Raw genomic sequence first — 23,183 nt, 5'->3', positions numbered from 1 at the left:
TTTTAAGGAAGGGTCAATGGCTGATTTTTCTGAAGTAGATTGTCTTGGTCATCTAGTGCTGCTGTAACAGAAATACCACAAGTCTATGGCTTTAATAAAGAGAATTTTATTCTATCACAGTCCAGTAGGCTAGAAGTCTGCATTCAGGGCACCAGCTCCAGGAGGAGGCTTTCTCTGTCTGCTCCGAAGGAAGGTTCTTGTCATCAGTCTCCCCTTGGTCTGGGAGCATCTCAATGCAGGAACCTCAGGTCCAAAGGACACACTCTGCTCCCCGCACTGCTTTCTTGGTGGTATGAGGTCCCCACTCTCTGCTTGCTTCCCTTTCCTTTTATCTCTTGTAAGATAAAATGTGATGCAGGCCACACCCCAGGGAAACTTCCTTTTCATTGGATCAGGGATGTGACCTGATCAGGGATGTGACCCAATCCTCTTTACCTACAGGCAGAGATTATGATTTACAACACAGAGGAAGATCACAAAATGGAGGACAACCACACAATCCTGGGAATCATGGCCTAATCAAGTTGACACATATTTTGGGGGGACACAATCGAATCCATGACATAGGTCACCACACCTTTTTTCCCAGACACTCCTGGGTGTACATCATCTTCCAAACTTTTGGCTAACAGCCAAGCATGTTAACCATTTGAACCACTCAGGAACTTCAAGAATGATAATAAAAAACAAAAAAAAACTCCAAACCTGTTGCCATTGAGTTGACTCTGACTCATAGCGACCCTATAGGACAGAGTAGAACGGCCCCATTGCGTTTTCAAGGAGCAGCTGGTATATTCGAACTGCCGATCTTTTGGTTAGCAGCCAAGCTCTTAGTGCTTAACCACTGTACCACCACAGTGCCAATAATGATAATAGCCAACATTTATTGAGCACTTACTATATGAGTCAGACACAGAGCTAAATGTTGCACATATTCAGGACTCATAACAAACCTAATGGTTCAGTATTATCGTCCCCTTCTCACAGGTAAAGATACTGAGCTTCAGAGAGAACAATTTGCTTAAAGTCACACACCTAGTAAATGGCAGGAACAGTTTCTGTTAAAAAGAAACATGAGGAATACTAAATCAACAAACGAACAGATAAAAAGGCTTTTGGTGAATATTTCCAATGTCTTTTCAAGTGGTTACTTGTTTGCAGCCTGCATTCTTTTTGGTCCAATCTAATTTTTCACACCCTAAGTGTGGGATTTATAGCCACTTGCTTTGAGAGTCTACGATGTCTCAAACAGAAGTTTACTCAGTTCCTGGAGAGTAGGGCTCTTGTGTCATGCTTCTACTGTTCCTCCTCCATCGTCTCTCCAGTTACCATGGCAGGATGCACACACACACACACACACACACACACACACACACACTGGGGGTGAAGCCAGCTCTGCAGCCTTTCTTCTCTTTTTTTAGACTTTAAAAATACATAGATCAGTTTTACTGAGATATAATTCACATGCCACACAATTCACCCATTTAAAGTGTACAAGTCAAAATTTTTTTAGTATATTCTCAGAATCATGGAACTATACCTATCTTAAGCTGGGTTCTGTAGAGAAGCAAAACCAGTGAAACACGGAGAGGGAGAGAGAGAAAGAGATAGATTTATATCAAGGAAATGGATACATGATTGTAGAAGCTAGAAAGTCCCAAGTCCGTAGATCAGGCTAGAGTCTTCTCCTGACTCACGTAGCTACAGGGGCTGGTGAACTTAAGATCAGCAGGTCAGACAGCAGGTCTCTGGCTCACAGGCTGTGGAGGCTAACGAATCCCAAGGTCAGCAAATAAGCTGCTAGCTCAAGTCCCAAGAACCGGAGGTCAGATGAGGAGCCAACTACAGCCAGGAAGTCCACATATATCGGATGCAGACCACACCTCCAAGGAAATGTCCTTTCAACTGATTGGCTGCACATAGCAGACCTCGTCATGGAAGTGATTACATTACATCAGAGCTCATTATGGAGGTGATTACATCATTACATAGCTGCCAAACTGCCAAACCACTGAGAATCATGGCCCAGTCAAGTTGACACACAACTTTAACCATCACAATATCACAATGAATTTTATAACATTTTAGTCACCCAAAACAAAACTCATACCCCTTATCAGCCACTCTCCATTTCTTCCTGAACTTCCCACCTCTGGCTCTAGGCAACCACCAACTGACTTTCTGTCTCTATAGATTTCCCTATCCTGGACACTTCATTTAAATGGAATCATACAAAACTTGGTCTCTTGTGACTGGCTTCTTTCTCTTAACATAATACTTACAATTTTCATCCATGTTGTAGCATGTAGCAGTATTTCATTCTTCTTTATGGCTGAATAATATTCCATTGTGTGGATACACCACATTTTGTTTATGCATTCATCATTTCATGGACGTTTGGGTTGTTGCCACTTTTTGGCTATTATGAATAATGCTGCTAAGAACATCAATGTACTAGTTTTTGTTGGATGTATGTTTTCATTTAACTCTCAATTCTAGAATTGGAATTCCTGGATCATATCTTAATTCTGTTTAACTTTTCAAAGAATAATCCTGCTGTCTTCTAAGGTGGCTGCACCATTTTACATTTCTGCCAGCAGTGTATGAGAGTTCCACATATTCACATCCTTGGTGTCTTAGTTATCTAGTGCTGCCGTAACAGAAATACCACACGTGCATGGTTTTAACTAAGAGAAATTTATTCTTTCACAGTTTCAGAGGCTAGAAGTCCTAATTCAGGGTGCCAGGTCCGGGGGAAGGCTTTCTCTCTCGTCGGCTCTGGGTGAAGGTCCTTGTCATCAGTCTTCCCTGGTCGAGGAGCTTCTCAGCACAGAGAACCCAGGTCCAAAGGACATGCTATGCTCCCGGTGCTTACTTCTTGGTGGTATGAAGTTCCCCTCCCCTCCACGTCTCTGCTTCTCTGTTTTGTATCTCAAAAGAGACTGACTTAAAATAAAGCCTATCTTGTAGATTGATTCCTGCCTCATTAACATAACTGCCACTAATCCCACCTTATTAACATCATAGAGGTAGGGTTTACAACACATAGGAAAATCACATCAGATGACTACATGGTACACAACCACACAATACAGGGGAATCATAGACTAGTCAAGCTGACATACATTTTTGGGTGACATAATTCAATCCATGACACTTGGTAATGTCAAGACTGATTCTTGTCTACCTTTTTTGTTTTAGCCATTCCAGTGAGTGAGAAGTGATATCTCATAGTGGTTTTGAGTTTGTTACCCTAATGACTCATGATGTTGAGCATGTTTACTGGCACTTCTTTGGAGAAATGTCTATTCAGATCCCTCACCCATTTTTTAAATTGGGTTCTCTTTTTATTATTGAGTTGTAACAGTTCTTTTTATATTCTGGATACCAGCTCCTTATCAGATATATGATTTGAAAATATTTTCTTCAATTCCATGGGTTGTCTTTTTTCACTTTTTTTTTTTTAATTTTGTTGTCATTAAGAATAAACACATCAATTTATCTATTTTTTGTTGTTGGTTGTTCTTTTGGAGTCATATTTAAGAAACCCTTGCCTAATCTAAGGTCAAGAAGATTTGCAACCTCTTTCATAAGGCTCTGGAGCTCTGGTGGCATAGAGGTTAAGAGCTTGGCTGCTAACCAGAAGATCAGCAGCTCGAATCCACCAGCCGCTCCTTGGAAACTCTATGGGGCAGTTCTACTTTGTCTCATAGAGTCACTATGAGTTGGAGTCAACTAGGTGGCAATGAGTTTGGTTTTTTTGGTTTCACATGGCTCTGGGGCTGGCTGTGTTCTCTGAATGTTCTGTGCTTCTTAGCTTCCTAGGACAGGCCCCACTGCTCCAGGCAGGCCCTGACTATCCTCTCATATTGCAGACTAGCTGCACTGCCTCTGCTCAGCCCACTCACTCCATATGTTGCCCGGATTTCAGGGGCACTCTAAAGACATCAGATGACCCTTTTAACCCAATTAAAGACCCCAGCAGTTCTGTTATTGCCACCTTTCATTTGGCCAGAGGTGCTGCAGGCTTGATCCTTTTCTCCTTATCTCATGCAACGCTAATGTTGGGTCCCCAACTCTGCAAGGTTTAACTCTAGTGAGATCTGCAAGGAGCCTGAGCTCATCCAGCCAGCCACCTTCCCAACCCTCCAAGAGCCATGACATATTTGATAAACCATCACAAATCCCAAAGGGAGTACATTCTACCACGACCCTCTCAGGTGCCTGTTCCATCTCTTCTTATTTTTTGGTAACTGTTACGTGCTTCTATGTGCCAGGGAATATAGGAGTATGTGGATGTTTCTGCATTCTTGGGCAAATTTGGTAAGGAATTCATGCATTTCACCCAAGTATGGTGAAATTCTCAGAAGACATTCGGAGGGAGGAGGGAAATAATATGGGACTTAAACTAGCACAACTGGAGCAGAAAAGGCTATTTTCTCTTCTCATTAAGCTTTTTGTCCTTCCTATTTCCCAAAGCTCTCAGGTCACTCGGTGGCAGTTTGTGCTGGATTACTAAAGTTAGCAGTCCAAACCCACCCTACAGTGCTGCAGAACAAAGGCTCGGAAACCTGCTTCCATAAAGATTACAGCCAAGAAAACCCTATAGAACCCGGCGATTTCACTCCTAAGTATATGCCCAGAAGGCCTTGAAAGCAGACTCAAGAGACTTGTGCACCAATGTTCATTGCAGCACTATTCACAATAGCCAAAAGTGGAAACAACCTAAATGCCCATCGACAGATGAACGGGTAAATGAAATGTGGTACATATATACAACGGACTACTACTCAGCCAGTAGGAAAAATGAAGTCTTGATATATGCTGCAATACGGATGGAGCTTAAAGACGTTATGCTCAGTGAAATGTCAATCACAAAAGGACAAATATTATATGACCTCACTTATATAAAAAGACCAGCAGGTGAATGTATAGAGAACAAATTTCATTAGTGGTTATGAGGGGCTCGAAGAAGGGGAAAAAGGGGAATTATTGCTTATGGAGTACCGAGTTTCAGCTTACAGCGATAGAAAAATTGCAATAAGGGTAGCATTGCATAGCCAATTATTTTAAGTACTGTCAGTAAGTTGTACGGCTGTAAAAAGTTGAATTTGCAAAAATTGTGTGAGTTATATTTGCAAGGATGAAAGTGAGACAGAGGCTACTGAGGCACAGCCAAACAGTTCGTGGGATTTGGTTCCTTGGTTTGGAGGTTTAGGGTCATGGCTTCATGGGTCATCCCAGCTAAAAGTATGTTTAGTGCTTCTGTTCTACCTCCCACTTAGTTGACTAGTGTTTGGGGTCTTAAAAGTTTTCAAGTGACCATCCAAGGCACAACAATTGGTCTATTCTCCTGGAGCAAGAGGGAGGAGAGGCAGGAAAAGGAGATCATGAAACATGTAGCTAATTGTTTCATGAACACCCTGCCTCCTTTGCCATGAGATCAGGCAAACTGGATAGTGTCTGGCTACCATCACTGAACATTTTGATCAAAGATTCTATAGGAAATCCTGAGCAAAAGCTGAAAAATGCAGAACAGAATTTTAAATTCTCATAGATTCCAGCATTTCTGAAGTCATGGAGGCTGGATGAACTTCTGAAACTACTGCCCTGACATAATCTTTAAACCTTAAACCAAATATTTCTCCAGTTTTCTTAAAACCAAACAATAGTTTAACTAGTAAAGAATGTCTGTCTTGAGCATTCTGCTCTTTTAAGATCTATCTAGATGGGATCGAATTCACAACAGCAACTCAAAAGATTAGATACGAACCTTAGGGGGCAGTGAGTTTATGACAGTAGGAGAGGAACTGAGAAAGGAGGGCGAAAATAGTTGCACAACTTAAAAAAATGCAATCAGTATCACTAAATTGTACATGTAGAAACTGTAGAATTTGTGTATGTTTTGCTGTGTATATTAACACCAATAAAACTATACAACAAAAAAAGGAAATCCTATGGAGCAGTTCTACTCTGTAACAGATGGAGTCATCATGAGTTGAAGTCGACCTGACGGCAATGGGTTTGGTTTAGCTCCAGAGCTCTGGCTATACTGTCGTAACAGGTACCTTGAGATTTCTACTCAAACCATACACCCCAGCAGAGCACTTGCTCATCCACAAATGTTTTGCATGGAACGTGAACGTGGAAATTTGAGGCCAACTTCTTACCTCAGTATTTGCTATGCTTCATGGTATGCAGTTAGTGACACAGGGAAAAAAAAAAAAAAGCACAAACTTTAACAAAGTCCCAGCTACCATAGTGGTCATTTTATAAAAGTTACTGCCATCTAGTGGGCAAAGATGTCCTTACACCAGCATGTAAGCTTTTACAGAAAAGAAAAAGGCTCAACCTTTTTTTTCCAAGTGACCATCTGAGGCACAACAAAGGTCTATGTCACCTTCACAGAATCCACAAGGCCACTTTTCCTATGAAAACATCACAGGCTCTGAACAAATATTGTTTGAGTGAATCCACAAGGCCACTTTTCCTTGGAACATTGCAGGCTCTGAACAAGTAGTTTGAGTGAAGGGCTGTTTTGCAGGTATTGTCATTTGTATTACATTTTAACTACATAATGTTGGGAATAATTTCATTGCTTTAGAGATGGAAATCACTCCCTTTGCAATTTAAAAATGTAGTAATTATTGAGTGAAAACTTGAGAGCTATAGTAATAAAAATACACCTTAAAACACAGTCACGTCCTGCTAAATAAGTTCTGCAGAAACCCACACGTAACTCCCGGACGTGGGAGCTGAAGAGCCATGAATTTTTTGCACCCCTTCCCGATCTGGTGGTGCCATGTACGGAATCTGAGAACCAACCATCGTGACAACCTGTTTACCATACTTCATGCAGAAGTGAAACCACTTTTGTCGTCACGGCTTCCCTTTTGTTCTATTTGCACTACAGATCTATGAATGTCCAACCAACCCATATGCTTTCCTTCTTAAGGTTGTTGAAAGAATCGAAGGAGAACTGAAATTCATTTGTCAACCGTAACTGAATGGAAAGTGGTAGCTAGTGGCCCTACCATCCCTTTCTCCACCTCTTCCTCTAAGCTTTCCCCAAGAAACAATTTATGATAAATCTTCCTTTCCAGGATTATTCCCACAATCCTGCCATTTTACACTTTCTTACGTCATTTTGAGTGGGGCCCTAGCAGTGTAGTGATTAAGATCTTGGCTACTAACCAAAAGGTCACCAGTTCGAATTTACCAGCCTCTCCTTGGAAACCCCATGGGACAGTTCTGCTGTCCTGAAAGTTGCTCAGTCACAATCGCCTTGACAGCAACTGGTTTGGTAACGTCATTCTGTAAGGACCCCTGGTAGCACAGTGGTTAAGCTCTCTGCTTAAGTTCAGACTCACTAGCCACTCCACAAAAAGATGTGGCAGTTGGCTTCTACTGGGCAGTCCTCTGTCCTATAGCCTTGCTATGAGGTGGAATTGACTGCTATTTTTTTTGGTGGGGGGGGAGGGATCCTCAATGAGGGCTCAGCCTACAGCAGGAGCCTAGTTATTTATAAACATAAAGCAAAACAGAAGTTAATGAGTCACCAGGAACCTGCACCTCTCCAGACTACTTAAAATTTTCACTTGCAAAGGTTAAGCCCGTGAATATGAATACAATTGAAGTACTGAAGAATGCCAAGACGACAATAAACCCAAATGTAAATCTCAGATAAAACTGGGACAAGTTAATAAGCACGTAATACCTGCGTGCTGAGAATAGGTTACAAAACATCCTTGATTTTTAAAAAATTTGCTCAAAAACTCCAAATGCTCTATGCTGAAACGAGCTTCACTCTTGCCATGTGACGTACAAGGAAAAGCACGTTTTGCAGTCAAATCTACCAGAACTTGAAAGAACTTGAATGCTTTGGGTCCCTTCACTTGCTGTGTAACTTTGAGATTGTTTAACCTGAGGTTCGATTTCATCCGTAAACAGGCTTTTTGGTCAGATTAAGTAACTACCGAAAAAACACAGCAAGAAACTCTTACCATCCCCACTCCAGCCGCAATTCTTTTCCACCCAGAGCCCCGCAAGGCATTTTTTTCCCATCTTAGTAAGGAAGATGCTGCCTTTTTTACCCCTCTAGTTCATAGATCTAACCGTAACTTTAAAGTTGAAAAATTTTCAACAGCTACCACTTCCAATGAGCCAGGCATTGTGCTAATAGTTTTCCACTCATTGTCACATCTAATTCTCAATTTTCTTAGCAAGAGTCTATATTATTTCTGACAGAGATGGATAAAGTAAAGAAATACTCCTTTCACTTGTGCTGTGGTCTCAAAGTCAAATGGTCTGTTCCAGTTCAGAAAACATGTAGTAACAAAAACAGGTAAAGCCCAGATCAGATTCTGCTACCAAACAAAATGGTAAAAACGACTCAGAATTCCCACCCCTGGGTGTTCTGAAAGGGTGGCCCCCGCAAAGGGATCATCCACCACTTGTCAACATTAGACACTGACAAAGGCGGACACAGCCCTATCTCTGCAAGGACCTAAAACACTTCTGCTTAACTGTCGATATACTTCAATTACCCCTCCAAAAAACAAAATAATTACAACTTCTGTGGACAGCTGCTTGGTTGTTAACCAGGCTACAGTGCTCTATTAGATTCGTGTTATAACTGGGGAATGTCCTTGAATTCATCTAATCCTAGTTGGGCCAAACAGTTCCTTGAGAGTAGAGAACTTCTGGGCTTGTGACATAATGCATCTTATCACACAGTGGCCACCAGGTGGCAGGTTAGCACCACCAGGGCTAGTAAACCTAAAAAAACCCATTGCCATCATCTAGTCATCCTAAATCCTTCAGTCACAAGCTAATGGACAGCTTTTACGGTGTGACGTGGAACACTTGAGGAACGTAAGCCCAAACCAGTGGCACTAAGATCCTGTCCGGGAGCCAGACCTACTCAGAATAATGTTGACTCCCTAACCTTGAGTTTGAATAGGTCAGGAGCTAAAGATTTGAACCATGCGAACGCTCAGTAAGTTTCCCATGCCAAGCCCTTGAATCCAAGAGTTCAATCTAAGCTAGGCCCTCACCAAAGTTCATCCCACTGTACAGCCAGCTCTCTACTGCCAGTTGCCACCCAGATGACAAAGAAGGAAATCTGAAGGACTGTATTACTGACAACGGTAAAACCCTATCTATGAAAACCTCGGTCAGGGATTTCAAGGGACTCTCCATTTAATTAAAACCACTTTTACACCCTCCTTCCACTGATAGGTGCAGCCAACTATTCCCCCCACACCCCTTAATCAAAATGAACCTCCGTGAAACTTTAAACATTTGTTCAATGAACTAGGTTAGGTTTGAGTCCTCTTTCCTAACCCCTCCTTCATCACATCAACAGCTCAGATCACTGGAAGAGATTCCCTTAGCTCCAACCTACAACCAAATGCCTTCCCCACTGTTTGCCTTAGTATTAACGCCTTTCCTAGCTACTGACAACCCAGATGCTTTAGTAGCTTTTGGAAATAAAATTGAACCACTCTGTCCTAAGAGTTTCATAATGCTTAGACTAGCAGAGATAATTCAACCACAGGAACCAAATACTACCTACTGCTCCTTTGAATCATGGAGTGAGACAACTATATGGTGCCAATTTTAAATACAGTTTTATTTAAGACATTGCATTTTCCACTTACAATACAGTGCTAATAAAGTGCAGTGTTGACTTCCTTTCCCCTAAGCATATCCCATATTCAAGTATTGAGAATACCCAGAAACTTAGCATAGCAGTACAATGTTTAAAACTGCCACTGTATGTACTACAAATTTGGGCCCTTCAATTCTTTTTTACTGTGGAACAATGCTCAAGTATCTCCGCTCAGAGATCAGCCTAATCAACTTCCTCAATGGTGGGTCCAGAAGAGGCACCACCGGATGGAGGAGCTCCACCACCAGGGAAGCCCCCAGGCATTCCTCCAGGCATGCCTCCAGGCATCCCTCCAGCACTCTGGTACAACTTGGTAATGATGGGGTTGCAGACTTTCTCCAGCTCTTTCTGCTGATGTTCAAATTCTTCCTTCTCTGCCGTCTGCAGGAGAAAAAAAAAAAAATTCTTTGCCAACAGTTGCTTTAAAATAGTTTGAACATTCCTTAGAGGTAGCCTGGTAAAAGCTGACTTTTTAAAATTAGGAACCTAGAACTGATACTAGAGCACAAAACTATGCCACACTAAAAGATCTTTTCTATGAAATCTGGGTCACTCAGACATCCAAGGAAGGAATGCCAACACAAGTCAAGTTCTGGTGGAAACCGCGAATGTTTGGACCGTTCATCACTGCGACCTTACCAATGTCAAACTCATACCAGGCTGTGTTGAGACACGCTAACACCCCCCAATTTACCTTAAACCAAAAAAAAAAAAAAAAAAAAAAAAAACCTCCTTGAAGTTACAAACCTGGTTCTTGTCAAGCCAGTTGATTATTTCATTGCACTTGTCTAGAATCTTCTGCTTGTCCTCATCACTGATCTTGCCTTGAAGTTTTTCATCTTCCACTGTTGCCTTCATGTTGAAAGCGTAGGATTCAAGTGAATTCTTAGAAGACACCTTGTCCCTCTGTTTCTCATCCTCAGCTTTGTACTTCTCAGCTTCCTGGACCATCCGCTCAATGTCTTCTTTACTCAAACGGCCTATGAAATTATTAAGCGCATTTTAAATAAAGGTCTTAAAAACTCAGTTACCTATAACCTGCAAACTACAACCCCTTCGGCTTCACCAGCTACTAACAGTAGTAACTTTAGGTTAATATCCTGGACAGTGTTATCTAATACCACTGCAGCCCTTTTACCAGCATCTGCTTTTCTTAAGTCCACACCGCAGTGCTATAGACTTTCTACTGTGTCCAGACTTACCCTTGTCATTAGTTATGGTAATCTTGTTCTCTTTTCCAGTACTCTTATCCACAGCAGAAACATTAAGAATACCGTTGGCATCAATATCAAAAGTGACCTCAATCTGAGGAACACCACGGGGGGCAGGAGGTATGCCAGTGAGTTCAAACTTGCCAAGCAGGTTGTTGTCTTTGGTCATGGCACGTTCGCCTTCATAAACCTTAGTAGAAGAAAAGGAGAAATTGCAACGGATTTAAGGTTGCTATGCTAGTTCTACTTTCACATAAGCTCAATCATGGAAGACTGGTCGCTCAGACATCCAAGGAAGGAACTGGCCAACATAAGTCTTAAGACTTCTGGTGGAAACTACGAATGGTTCTGGAATCAATCATCATAGCGGGGGTGGGGGGCAAGTCTTCCCAATTTTATTTGACATCTAACCAAAAAGACTAAGGAACAAACCTGAATGAGCACGCCAGGCTGGTTGTCAGAGTAGGTCGTGAAGGTCTGTGTCTGCTTTGTAGGAATGGTAGTATTGCGCTTGATGAGGACAGTCATGACTCCACCAGCAGTTTCGATACCAAGGGAAAGAGGAGTGACATCCAAAAGCAACAAATCTTGAACATTTTCAGATTTGTCTCCAGATAAGATGGCTGCCTGGACAGCTAAAAAGACAACGTTACTGTTAAAACAATAACAGCCATAACCCAAGTCTCATCTTACTAAGAGATGTTATCGCTCAGACATCCAAGGAAGTTGGACCATCATTAGCCAAGCTTTTGGTGGAAACTACGAATGTTTAGGAATCAATCATCACAGCGAATCAGTTAGGGTTAGGTTTCTTTAATGACTTGTTAAAATCATTTGATTACCTGCACCGTAAGCAACAGCCTCATCAGGATTGATGCTCTTGTTCAGTTCTTTTCCATTGAAGAAATCCTGAAGGAGTTTCTGAATCTTGGGAATACGAGTAGAACCACCCACCAGGACAATGTCATGGATCTGTGACTTGTCTAGCTTGGCATCCCTAAGGGCTTTCTCCACAGGGTCCAGGGTGCCACGGAATAGGTCAGCATTCAATTCTTCAAACCGGGCACGGGTAATAGAGGTATAGAAGTCGATTCCTTCATAAAGAGAATCAATCTCAATACTGGCCTGGGTGCTGGAAGATAGAGTGCGCTTTGCACGTTCACAAGCAGTGCGGAGGCGACGAACAGCCCTCTTGTTCTCGCTGATGTCCTTCTTATGCTTGCGTTTGAATTCAGCAATAAAATGGTTCACCATTCTGTTGTCAAAGTCTTCTCCACCTAAGTGGGTGTCTCCAGCTGTAGATTTGACCTCAAAGATTCCATCTTCAATAGTGAGGATTGACACATCAAAAGTGCCACCTCCCAAATCAAAGATCAGCACATTTCTTTCAGCACCAACCTGCAATTAAATCAGTAATTTGTCGTCTTCCATTTAGAAGATGGTAACAGCTCACAAATTAACCGACCTTGGATTTGCATCCCAAATGCCACTTACCTTTTTGTCTAAACCATAAGCAATAGCAGCAGCAGTTGGCTCATTGATGATTCTCAGCACATTGAGGCCAGCAATGGTTCCAGCATCTTTGGTAGCCTGACGCTGAGAGTCGTTAAAGTAGGCCGGTACAGTGACCACGGCATTGGTAACAGTCTAACAGGGGGGAAAAAAAATCAAAACCAAACTATTGTATCTGGTTCATTTTAAGCGCTGTCATGCCAACACTCCCTTAGTCTACTCTAACAGGGACTCAAAATTAAGGATAGCATGGTTCTGTGGCCAACTATGCATCACAACATCTGGTATTTGCCCCAAGGTGTGCATGACCTAGAAACTCTGCAGTGATGCAGACTCACCTTTCCAAGGTAGGCTTCTGCAATTTCCTTCATCTTTGTCAAAACCATAGATGACACTTCCTCTGGATAAAAACTTTTGGTCTCTCCCTTGTATTCCACTTGGACCTTGGGCCTGCCTGCATCATTCACCACCACAAAGGGCCAATGCTTCATATCAGACTGGACAACAGCATCATCAAACCTTCGTCCAATCAGACGTTTGGCATCTGGGTAAGATATCAAAACCCAAATTCATTATTCACAACTCCTTATTGCCAACAAATTTATCAGCTCAAATATTTTCTACAGATTGAGATTTCACATCTACCCATAATCATACAGATCACTGAAATATCAAATACGTTCAACCTTTTTAAATTGACTTCCCGATTTTTCAAGGCTTTTTCGGCTGCTTTATACTTTACAAAAAACTTAGGACACCTTTCAAGTTAACTACATCCTCTCCAGACCTCTCCAATGCATGCATTTGAAAATATTTAAAAAGCTCACCAAAAACTGTGTTGGTGGGATTCATTGCAACTTGATTCTTTGCGGCATCACCAATCAATCGTTCGGTATCAGTAAAAGCAACATAGCTTGGGGTGGTTCGGTTGCCCTGATCATTTGCAATTATCTCCACTTTCCCGTGCTGGAAGACACCCACACAGGAGTAGGTTGTGCCAAGATCAATGCCAACTGCAGGTCCCTTAGACATGATTGCTGGAAAAAAAAATACCGTCGTTTTGAAACAAACCTATTCAGCACTTTCAAAACCCTTCAACCGAGCTCTAGAATATGACTTAGGACTAATCCCCCCTCTAAACCTTGCCCCGGTCCAGTGAGCCACGTGGAAAGGCTCAGGCCAAGTACTGCCGCAGTTGAGGTTGCCGTGCCAACGGCCGCAGAGCACCCCGAGGCTGGAGGAGCCATCTGCTGAGGGTCTGCGACATTGCCGAGCACGTGGTCTCAGCTCCGAGAGGGAATGTAGCCGCTCCCTACACCCCATCTCCGGGAAGCCCCCCATCCTGGGTGCCAGCCAGCGACTTTCCTCTCAGAACTTAGAAGAAGCCGGATTAACCAAGGAGTCGGACGCCGGATCCTTAAAGCCCTGGCTCCGCTCCCCGCCCCGAAAGCGGAAGCAGCAACCCCCACCACGCGGTCAGTCCCTGGACCCGGAGCTGGGAAGGCGCCGCCCCGCCATGACAAGCCCGTCCTTCCGTCTCCAACGGAGGGCGCCGCCACCCCAGCTAGAATTAAAGGTAGAAACCGCCTGATCTGGGTAGAAAGCTCAACCACAATCACTACCTCAGATGCTCAGAAACCTCTGACTGCAGCAGATGCTCTCCGCCTGCGTCCGACTGCACCTCCCTCAACAGTCACAAAGCCTTAGAAGCGCAAAGTCTTACCTCAGAGCAGGTCCCGGCTAGTTGACAAAACAATCACAGTCCGCAGCCCTGCCGCCCGTTCAATGAGACCGGTTTCCGCCCGCCACCCTATCTCTTATACCCTGTCTCAGAACCTTCCAGAAAGGCCCGCCCCTAACGACTGCCCATCATAGCTACCTTGACCAATGGACGCCCAGCCACCTCTACAAGACCCAATGGCTAACCGGCTCCACCCATCCGGCCTCACCCCTCCCGCCCCGCCTCACCCCGCCTCCCCGTGACGCACTCACCGCAGCGTTCTGGAACTTTCATTCTTGCCCCCGCTCTCGGAACGGCCCCGGGGAAAGGGAGGGTGGGGTTCGAGAGAGCCCGCGCGCGGGAGTCCTCAGTCACCCCCGGCGGAAGCGGGGGGAGGGGACGGCCACTCGCCTTTGCGCATGCGCCCCTGCACCACGCGGGCGGGAGCCGACGGAAGGAAAAAGGAGACAAGGGGCGGGTACACCTGGAACCAACCAATGATACCAGCCCTAGCCGCGATCTTGGATGCGTGCAACCCAGGGAGGAAGAGCGCAGGGCCTGAAGGGAGGGGTCTGGGCGCCGCAAGCCGGTGAGAGAAGACGGAAGTGGAGCGAGGACAAAATGTCCGCGAAGGTTGTTGCGCCCCTCCCCCGCCCGAATCCGCATTCTCTCCACCCCGGCAGGGAAAACGACTCTGTAGCTTCTCCCAGGACTCACGTACCCACATTTCGTAGCTAGCGTGTGGCTTTGGGGTCGGAGTGGCCTGGGTGGCTGGGGTGAAGGTTCCGGCCTTAGGGCTCTCGTAGGGTAACTTGTTCGGGGGCATCCTCACCCGGGGTTGGAGGGAGCCGCCAGCCCGCGGCGGGGCCTACCTCTGCTTCTGTGCGGGGTGCGACAGGTTAGCCGGCAGGCCCCCAGGACCCTCTTTTCACTAAGAATCAGAAGGCCAGCAGCCTCCGGCTCAGAGGTTTAAGTCACCTGATTTCTCAGGAACTCCAGGGCCCGATTCTGTGTCTGGACCGTGCAGGAAATAAATGGCCGTTCTCGGAGCCCGGGCTCATCTTCCCCTCCCCCATCGCCTCTGAGAACTGATTTCGGCTCTTGGCTCAGCCGCTCCCCAACTCGCCCAAGCTCTGCACTTTTACGTATTTTGTGAAAAACGAAAATAGCGAATAGCAAGCTTTTAACATCTAAGTAAACCAAGCGTTAGAAATTCTAGGTCCCAGAAGCTCTGCATCTTTTATTAGACATCCTGAGCCTTTTGTGTTTTCAGTAACACGAGGCAGTGTTTTTACTGCTTTGACGTCTATCAAAAATTAAACGGTAGAACCTGCAAAGACGAGTTGAAAACAATGCGCTGGCCTGTAAAACGATGGTATCAACAGCTTTAAATGCCGCGCTTGGTGGCACGCTCTGGGCCTAAGTCATCAAAGAGCCTCTCTCTGTACATTGAACGCTTTCCAATGTGTCCTTTCCAACTGGCAGGGTAGGGTTTTATGTAATAGATAAGTAGGCACAGAGGTGAAAAGACTTTTTAAGGTTACCTTAACAGAACTCGAATTAGAGGATTCGCTAGACAGTGCGGGGGGATAAAGCTCTCCAATGACCGGGACACCTTGTCCTTGTCAAAGCCGAGCAAAACCTACAGAGAGACGCATGAAGGAAAAATTTTCATATTAGTCACCTTTTGTTGGCTTAGATCCACAGAGGTATATACTTATCTTCCCTTCACCTTCCAGTAAATTTCATGTGGTGTGTTGCAGCATACAAAGTTCTTTTTTATTGCACATAATCATCAAAACAATTCTCAGAGATATATGTATTATTCACCCCTGTATTAGGAGAAAAATGACGCCCAGCGATGTTAAACTCTTATGATTTCAGATTTTCTGTATTTTTTTAAAGTGATTATTCTATAGTATAATTGTCTTTCTAGGAGCATGCAACTGGAACTCCGGAGAGATGTGGTCTGTGGGAGGGAGGCTTCTTTGAGTTTCCTTTGATAAATGTGATTTGTTTTTCCCAACAGTCTGAAGTCTCAGTTTGTCAAATACAATCTCTGAACTACACCCTGTATCTTGCTACTTTGTGACTTCCAAACTGTATACAACCAGTGGAATATGGAACTAGGGCCCAAATCCTGAAGTCTTGTTTTAGAGGGACCTTGGTACTCCCTGATTTCAGGTGTCCCCCCAATAGTAAAAAAATAGCAATGATTAAAGACAAGGGAACGGACAACCTGTTTCTGGTTACTTTAAAATGTGTTCCAGGAATTGGACTATGCACTTATTAAATGGAATGATTCAGAGTTGATACATTTAAAGCTCAGAGTATCATGAATGTCTTGTCTCCACCCCTTTAAACACAGTTTCAAACAGCACATTTATTTGGGATCTAAAATTAAAGATTTAGTGCATGGGACTGCATTTGTGGAGTCGGGGGCCTGGGAAATAAGGGTAATGATTGACATTTTGGAGTGCCTACCGCCTGCCAAGCACTGTTCTTAGTGCTTTGCATATTACCTTATTGAATTTTCAGCAAGAAACTGTGAGGTCTCGGCTATTATGATCTTCATTTTGTAAATGAGGAAACCAAGGCACACAAAATTTAAATGACACACAGTCAAATTGTAGAAACAGGCATTCTGGCTACAGTCTGTGCTCTTAAAACAATTTTTCTGCTATTTCCAACACCAACATTTGTATATAGGTGAAGCCAGATTAAAGTAAAGATTATATTGTATAGCTTGTAAAGTCTTTCATAATCCTTAAATTCTATTAGAGTGTGATCTGCCTGTAGAGTCCGTTTGTATTGGAGTCCATTTTTGTTTTATCTGTTTACTATAAGCAACATAATGGAGTTGAAAGAACATGTACTTTGTATGAAGTTGGACCTGAATCGAAATTCAAGTCATTTACCGGCTTTATGACCTTGAGCAAATCTCTTACAATATCCCTTTCTGCAAAGGCAGTATGTTCAGGGTGGTTGTAAGGATTAAATGAAATAACATGTAAAATGCCTAATTTGTCTGGTTAGTCGCTTCCCTTATTCCCTGGGATTCTTAAATCTGAATATCAGAGGGTCCAAGGTTTTTTATAGATTTTTCAATAGCTCACATTTTTTCACAAACCCATAAAGTATTAAGAGCCACTCTCTTATCCCTGGAGTCCCTGGGTGACTTAAGTGGTCAAGCATTGGGATTCTAACTGAAAGGTTTATGGTTCACACCTATCCAGAGGTACCTGGCTATCTGCTTCCAAAAGGTCACAGCCATGAAAACCCTATGGAGGGCAGTTTACTCTGAAATGTGGGGTCTCATGAATTGGAATCCACCCTAGGGCATCTGGAGCCCTGGTGGTACAGTAATTAAGAGCTACAGGTGCTAACCAAAAGGTTGGTGGTTCAAATCCATCAGGCACTCCTTGGAAACCCTGTGGCGGTGCTTCTGCTCTGTCCTGTAAGGTCAACTATGAGTCAGAATCCACTTGATAGCAACAGGTTTGGTTATGATTTTGGTTCTAAGGCAAGTAGTTTTTTTGTTTGTCTTTTGTCTCATCCCTTAAGATTCAAAGCCAGTCTGACAAGGATGATAAGATTAGGAGAAACATGTTGGCAAGCCAAGTTATATCGAGGATGTGCTTACAGATAGGAATTGATTGTATTTCTGAGAAATAAAGTCCTTTTTTGGATGGTTACTGGATAGAGCCAACACCTATTCCCCCAAAGATCTGAGAGAAGGGGAAGAATGCCCTAAAAAGGTCAGGCCAGGGTAAGAACAAAGTAAAATCTTATAGATTCATTAGTTGTATTGCTATATCATTTATTGGCAGTTACTGATTTTGAAATGACTCACAGTGACCCTATAAGACAGAGTAAAACTGCCCCATAGGGTTTCTGAGGAGCGGCCGGTGGATTCAAACTGCTGACCTTATGAGTAGCAGCCAAGCCCTTAACCACTTTGCCACCAGAGCTCCACTAATTGAAGAGACTTCTAAATAGATTACATGAGTTGCCATTGTTCAGTGTGGTTTTTGTTGTTAGGTGCTGTTGAGTCAGTTCTGACTCATGGCGACCCTGTGTGCCACAGAAAAAACACTGCCCAGTCCTGCACCATCCTTAAAATCGTTATGCTTGAGTCCATTGTTGCAGCCCTTTGACTTTGTTTCTGAAAGTTTAAAGTTTGTAGCTTAATTGGACAATTTGTATTGGGATTACGTGGTGAAATGTCACTAAATATGCATTTCTTAAAAATTATTCAGTACTGAGGTGAGGCCAAGATGACGGAGTAGTCAGACACTTCCAGCGGTCCCTCTTACAACAAAGACCTGGAAAAACAAGTGAATCAATTATATATGATGATCTAGAAGCCCTAAATATCAAAGGCAAAGTTGAGGAATTAGACTTAGTGGCAGGGCGAGGGAGAGACAGTTCAGAAGTGGTGAGGAATTGACAGATCTGACCCGGCAGGAACTGGCACCCTGCAGGCCAGATCCACTGGTGCCAGCGTGGTGAGGTAAGTTTTCCATATTGGGAGAGACTGACCGGCGGCACATGGGAGGGGGGTCCACTCATGCATCTAGAGTGAGCAAAAAGCAGTGTTCAATTGGCAGAAGATTAGTACATGTGTCTAATCTACCACACGAATCAAAAAACACCCCTTTGGGAAAAAAACTCTCCCATTTTCCTGATCCCTCTGCTCTGCACGGGGTCTGGACTGGCTTCGGTGATAGCTGCTTTCATTGGGCCGGAAGTAGGACCTGTCTCGAGCCCTGAGCCATCCTCCTGGTTTCGGAGAAAGAACTAACAGGGAAAAAATAATCTGTTGGCTCCCCTAAGCTGAGAACTTGGCAAAAACAGCTCCTTTACCTAGGCACAGGTGTAAGGGGTCCACGGACATTGAATACTTTTCATCCCTGCATAGACCTGTGTGGGCCCATTTCAGCAGTGCAGGCCCTCATTAGCACAGTGCAATAAGATACCTAAAGTCTAACTTCAGTTGTTTCAGCTATATGGTGGAGAGGTAGGTTCATGACGTTTGACACAGCTCTGCCTGTTAAGCAGGGTCCTTACCTACCCACATCAGGGGCCTGAGGACTGGTGTCACAACCCATGCCACTTAGCCAATAAGGGTCCAAGGAAAAGTGATGCTTCCCAGTCCTTACAGCCAACAGCATTGGGTGCCCACAGTCCAGCAGAAATGCACTTTAGGGAACAGGGACACGCTTTCCTCACAGACACTCAGGGGAGGTTGTCAGCCCCCTGCCTTGTTCAGTGCTTGACCCCCTAATGCCGCCAGATACCTGTGCCTATGCCAATCACCCCTTGGTGACCAACTACCTGGACACCTGTGCTGAATCTATACAAGAAAAGTAAAGAGGCTCCCAGGCTCATATACCTAGTGACAGCTCTAACCACCTGGTGACAGGACGTTAGAGCTTCAAAGGTGACAATAATCAAACTAGCTCACTGAGGCAGCCTATTTGAGCATATCAAAACAAAACAAGAAGCTAGGACACAGTAAGCAAACATAAATAAATAAATTATTGATGGCTTAGAGACAAAAGTCAGTATCAAATCACATAAAGAGGCAGACTGTGATGGCTTCAGCAAGCTCCAAAACAAAGAATCAAGAAATCTTCTGGATGAAGATAACTTCCTGGAATTACTGGAGTGGAATACAAAGGATTAATATACAGAACTCTTCAAGAACTCAAGAAGGAGATCAGACAAAACACAAAACAAGCCAAGGAACACACAGACGAAGTATTAGAGGAACTTCAAGAAGATTAGAAAAGAGCATAATGACAAATTTAATAGGCTGCAAGAATCCTTAGAGAGACAGCAACCAGAAATCTAGAAGATTAACAATAAAATTTCAGAATTAGACAATTCAATAGAAAAGTCATAGGAGCAGAATTGAGGCAGTGGAAGTCAGACAGTGAGATTGACGATAAAGCACTTGACACCAACGTATTTGAGGAAAAATTGGATAAAAATTAAAAAATGAAGAAACCATAGGAATTATGTGGGACTCTGTCAAGAAGAATAACCTATGAGTGATTGGAATACCACAAGGTGAAGGGGGGAGGATAACAGAAAATACAGAGAGAATTGTTGAAGATTTGTTGGCAGAAAACTTCCCTGATGTCATCAAAGATGAGAAGATATCTATCCAAGATGCTCACCAAACCCCACACTAGGTAGTTCCCAAAAGAAACTCACCAAGACATATTATAGTCAAACTTGCCAAAACCAAAGAGAGAATTTCAAGAGCAGCTAGGTAAATGGAAAACCATCTACAAAGGACAGTCAATAAGACTAAGCTCAGACTACTCAGTAGAAACCATGCAGGCAAGAAGGCAATGGGATGACATATATAAAGCCTTGAAGGAAAAAAATTGCCAACCAAGAATTATCTATCCAGCAAAACTCTCTCAAATATGAAGGTGAAATTAGGACATTTCCAGACAAACAGAAGTTTAGGGAATTTGCAAAAACCAAACCAAAATTACAAGAAATACTAAAGGGAGCCTTCCAGTTAGAAAATCAATAGCATCAGATAACAACCCAAGACTAGAACACAGGACGGAACAACCAAATATCAACCCAGATAGGGAAATCACAAAAATAAGGCTAAAATGCTCAAAACAGGGAAATAGAGATGGCATTATGTAAAAGATGACAACATTAAGTTTTTAAAAAAGGGACTAAAAAATAAGTAGTCATAGATTTTTCATACGGAGAGGAAGTCAAGGCAATATAAAGAAGTAAAAGCTTGATTTAAACTTAGAAAAATAGGGGTAAATATCAAGGTAACCACAAGGAAAGTTAACAATCCTACACATCAAAATAAAAAAGAAAAACATGAAGACTCAGCAAATACAAAAGCAATAAAAATGAAAAAGAGGAAAAGAAAATATATAAAGAAAAACTACTCAGTACAGAAAATTAAGTGGAAGAAACTGTGAAAAACACTAAAAAAGACATCCAAATGATGTCACTAAACTCACACCTATTCATAATTACACTGAATGTAAGTGGACTAAATGCACCAATAAAGAGACAAAGAATGGCAGAATGGATTTAAAAAAGAATCCATCTATATGCTGTCTACAAGAGACACACCTTAGACTTAAAGACAAACAAACTAAAGCTCAAAGGATGGAAAAAATATGTATCAAGCAAACAACAGTCAAAAAAGAGCAGGAGTGGCAATATTAATTTCTGACAAAATAGATTTTAAAGTAAAATCCACCACAAAGGATAAAGAAGGACACTATATAATGATTAAAGGGTCAATATACCAGGAGGATATAACCATAATAAATATTTATGCACCCGATGACAGGGCTCCAAAATACATAAACTCTAACAGCAGTGAAAAGAGAAGTAGACAGCTCCACAATAATAGTAGGATACTTCAACACACCACTTTCGGTGAAGGACAGAACATCCAGAAAGAAGCTCAATAAAGACACAGAAGATCTAAATGCCACAGTCAACCAAGTTGACCTCATAGACATATACAGAACACTCCACCCAACGGCAGCCAAGTATACTTTCTTTTCCAACACACATGAAACATTCTCCAGAATAGACCACATATTAGGCAATAAAGCAAGCCTTAACAGAATCCAAAGCATTGAAATATTACAAACCATCTTCTCTGACTATAAGGTCATAAAAGCAGAAATCGATAACAGAAAAAGGAAAAAAATCAAACATATGGAAACTGAACAACACCTTGCTCAAAAACTACTGGGTTATACAAGAAATTAAGGACGGAGTAAAATTCATAGAGTCAAATGAGAATGAAAACACCTCCTACCAGGATCTTTGATACACAGCAAAAGCAGCGCTCACAGGTAAATTTGTAGCAATAAATACACACATCTGAAAAGAAGAAAGGACCGAAATCAAAGAATTATAACTACAACTCAGACAAATACAGAGCAGCAAATGAAGCCCTCAGGCACCAGAAGAAAGCAAATAATAAAAACTAGAGCAGAATTAAATGAAATAGAGAACTGAAAAACAATTGAAAGAGTTAACAAGACCAAAAGCTGGTTCCTTGAAAATATCAACAAAATCAGTAAACCACTGGCCAAACTGACCAAAGAAAAACAGGAGAGGAAGCAAATAACCCAAATAAGAAATGAGATGGGCGATACCACAACAGACCCAACTGAAATTAAGAGAATCATGAGAGAACACTATGAAAAGTTGTACTTTAACAAATTTGAAGACCTAGAGGAAATGGATAAATTTCTAGAAACACACTCTCTACCTAAATGAACACAGAGATAGAGCAACTAAATAAACCTATAACAAAAGAAGAGATTGAAAAGGTAATTAGAAAAACTCCCAACAACAACAAAAAAAGCCCTGACCCTGACAGCTTCCCTAGAGAATTCTACCTAACTTTCAGGAAGGAGTTAACACCACTACTACTAAAGCTATTTCAGAGCATAGAAAAGGATGGAATACTCCCAAACTCATTCTATGGAGCCAGCATAACCATGATACCAAAACCAGGTAAAAAGAAAATTATAGACCAATATCCCTCATGAACTTAGATGCAAAAATCCTCAACAAAATTCTAGCCAATAGAATTCAACAACATATCAAAAAAATAATTCAGCATGACCACGTGCGATTCATACCAGGTATGCAGGGATGGTTTAATATTAGAAAATTAATATCCATCACATAAATAAAACAAAAGACAAGAATCATATGCTCTTATCAATTGATGCAAAAAAGGTATTTGACAAAGTTCGACACCCATTCATGATAAAAACTCTCAGCAAAATAGGAATAGAAGGGAAATTCCTCAAAATAAGAAATGGCATTTATACAAAGCCAACAACCAACATCATCCTAAATGGAGAGAGTCTGAAAGCATTCCCCTTGAGAATGGGAACCAAACAAGGATGCCCTTTATCACTGCTCTTATTCAGCATTGTGCTGAAGGTCCTAGCCAGAGCAGTTAGGCTAGAAAAATGGTGTCCAAACTGGTAAGGAAGAAGTAAAAGTATCTCTATTTGCAGATGATATGATTTTATAC

General features: G+C 42.5%; 1 protein-coding gene and 2 non-coding genes across 3 annotated transcripts; all 3 read right to left on the bottom strand.

Moving 5' to 3' along the window:
- Positions 1–9,615: 9,615 nt before the first annotated feature.
- HSPA8 (heat shock protein family A (Hsp70) member 8) lies at positions 9,616–14,250 on the bottom strand. Its single transcript, XM_003418204.4, has 9 exons — positions 14,120–14,250; positions 13,224–13,433; positions 12,735–12,940; positions 12,379–12,531; positions 11,727–12,282; positions 11,317–11,519; positions 10,876–11,074; positions 10,421–10,653; positions 9,616–10,054 (listed from the first exon to the last, which is right to left on the bottom strand). The coding sequence occupies exons 2-9, from the start codon at positions 13,426–13,428 to the stop codon at positions 9,857–9,859; spliced, it is 1,953 nt and encodes a 650-aa protein (XP_003418252.1). The 5' UTR covers positions 13,429–13,433; positions 14,120–14,250; the 3' UTR covers positions 9,616–9,856.
- On the bottom strand, positions 11,162–11,254 carry LOC111752854 (small nucleolar RNA SNORD14). Its single transcript, XR_002787747.1, has one exon. It is a non-coding gene; the product is annotated as a small nucleolar RNA SNORD14 (small nucleolar RNA).
- On the bottom strand, positions 11,590–11,676 carry LOC111752853 (small nucleolar RNA SNORD14). The gene has a single exon (XR_002787746.1). It is a non-coding gene; the product is annotated as a small nucleolar RNA SNORD14 (small nucleolar RNA).
- Positions 14,251–23,183: the final 8,933 nt, after the last annotated feature.

This window comes from Loxodonta africana, chromosome 15, assembly GCF_030014295.1.
Source record: "Loxodonta africana isolate mLoxAfr1 chromosome 15, mLoxAfr1.hap2, whole genome shotgun sequence".
Classification (NCBI taxonomy): Eukaryota; Metazoa; Chordata; class Mammalia; order Proboscidea; family Elephantidae; genus Loxodonta; species Loxodonta africana.
Note: the sequence above shows the minus strand (reverse complement) of the source record. Positions and strands in the feature narration are given on the sequence as shown.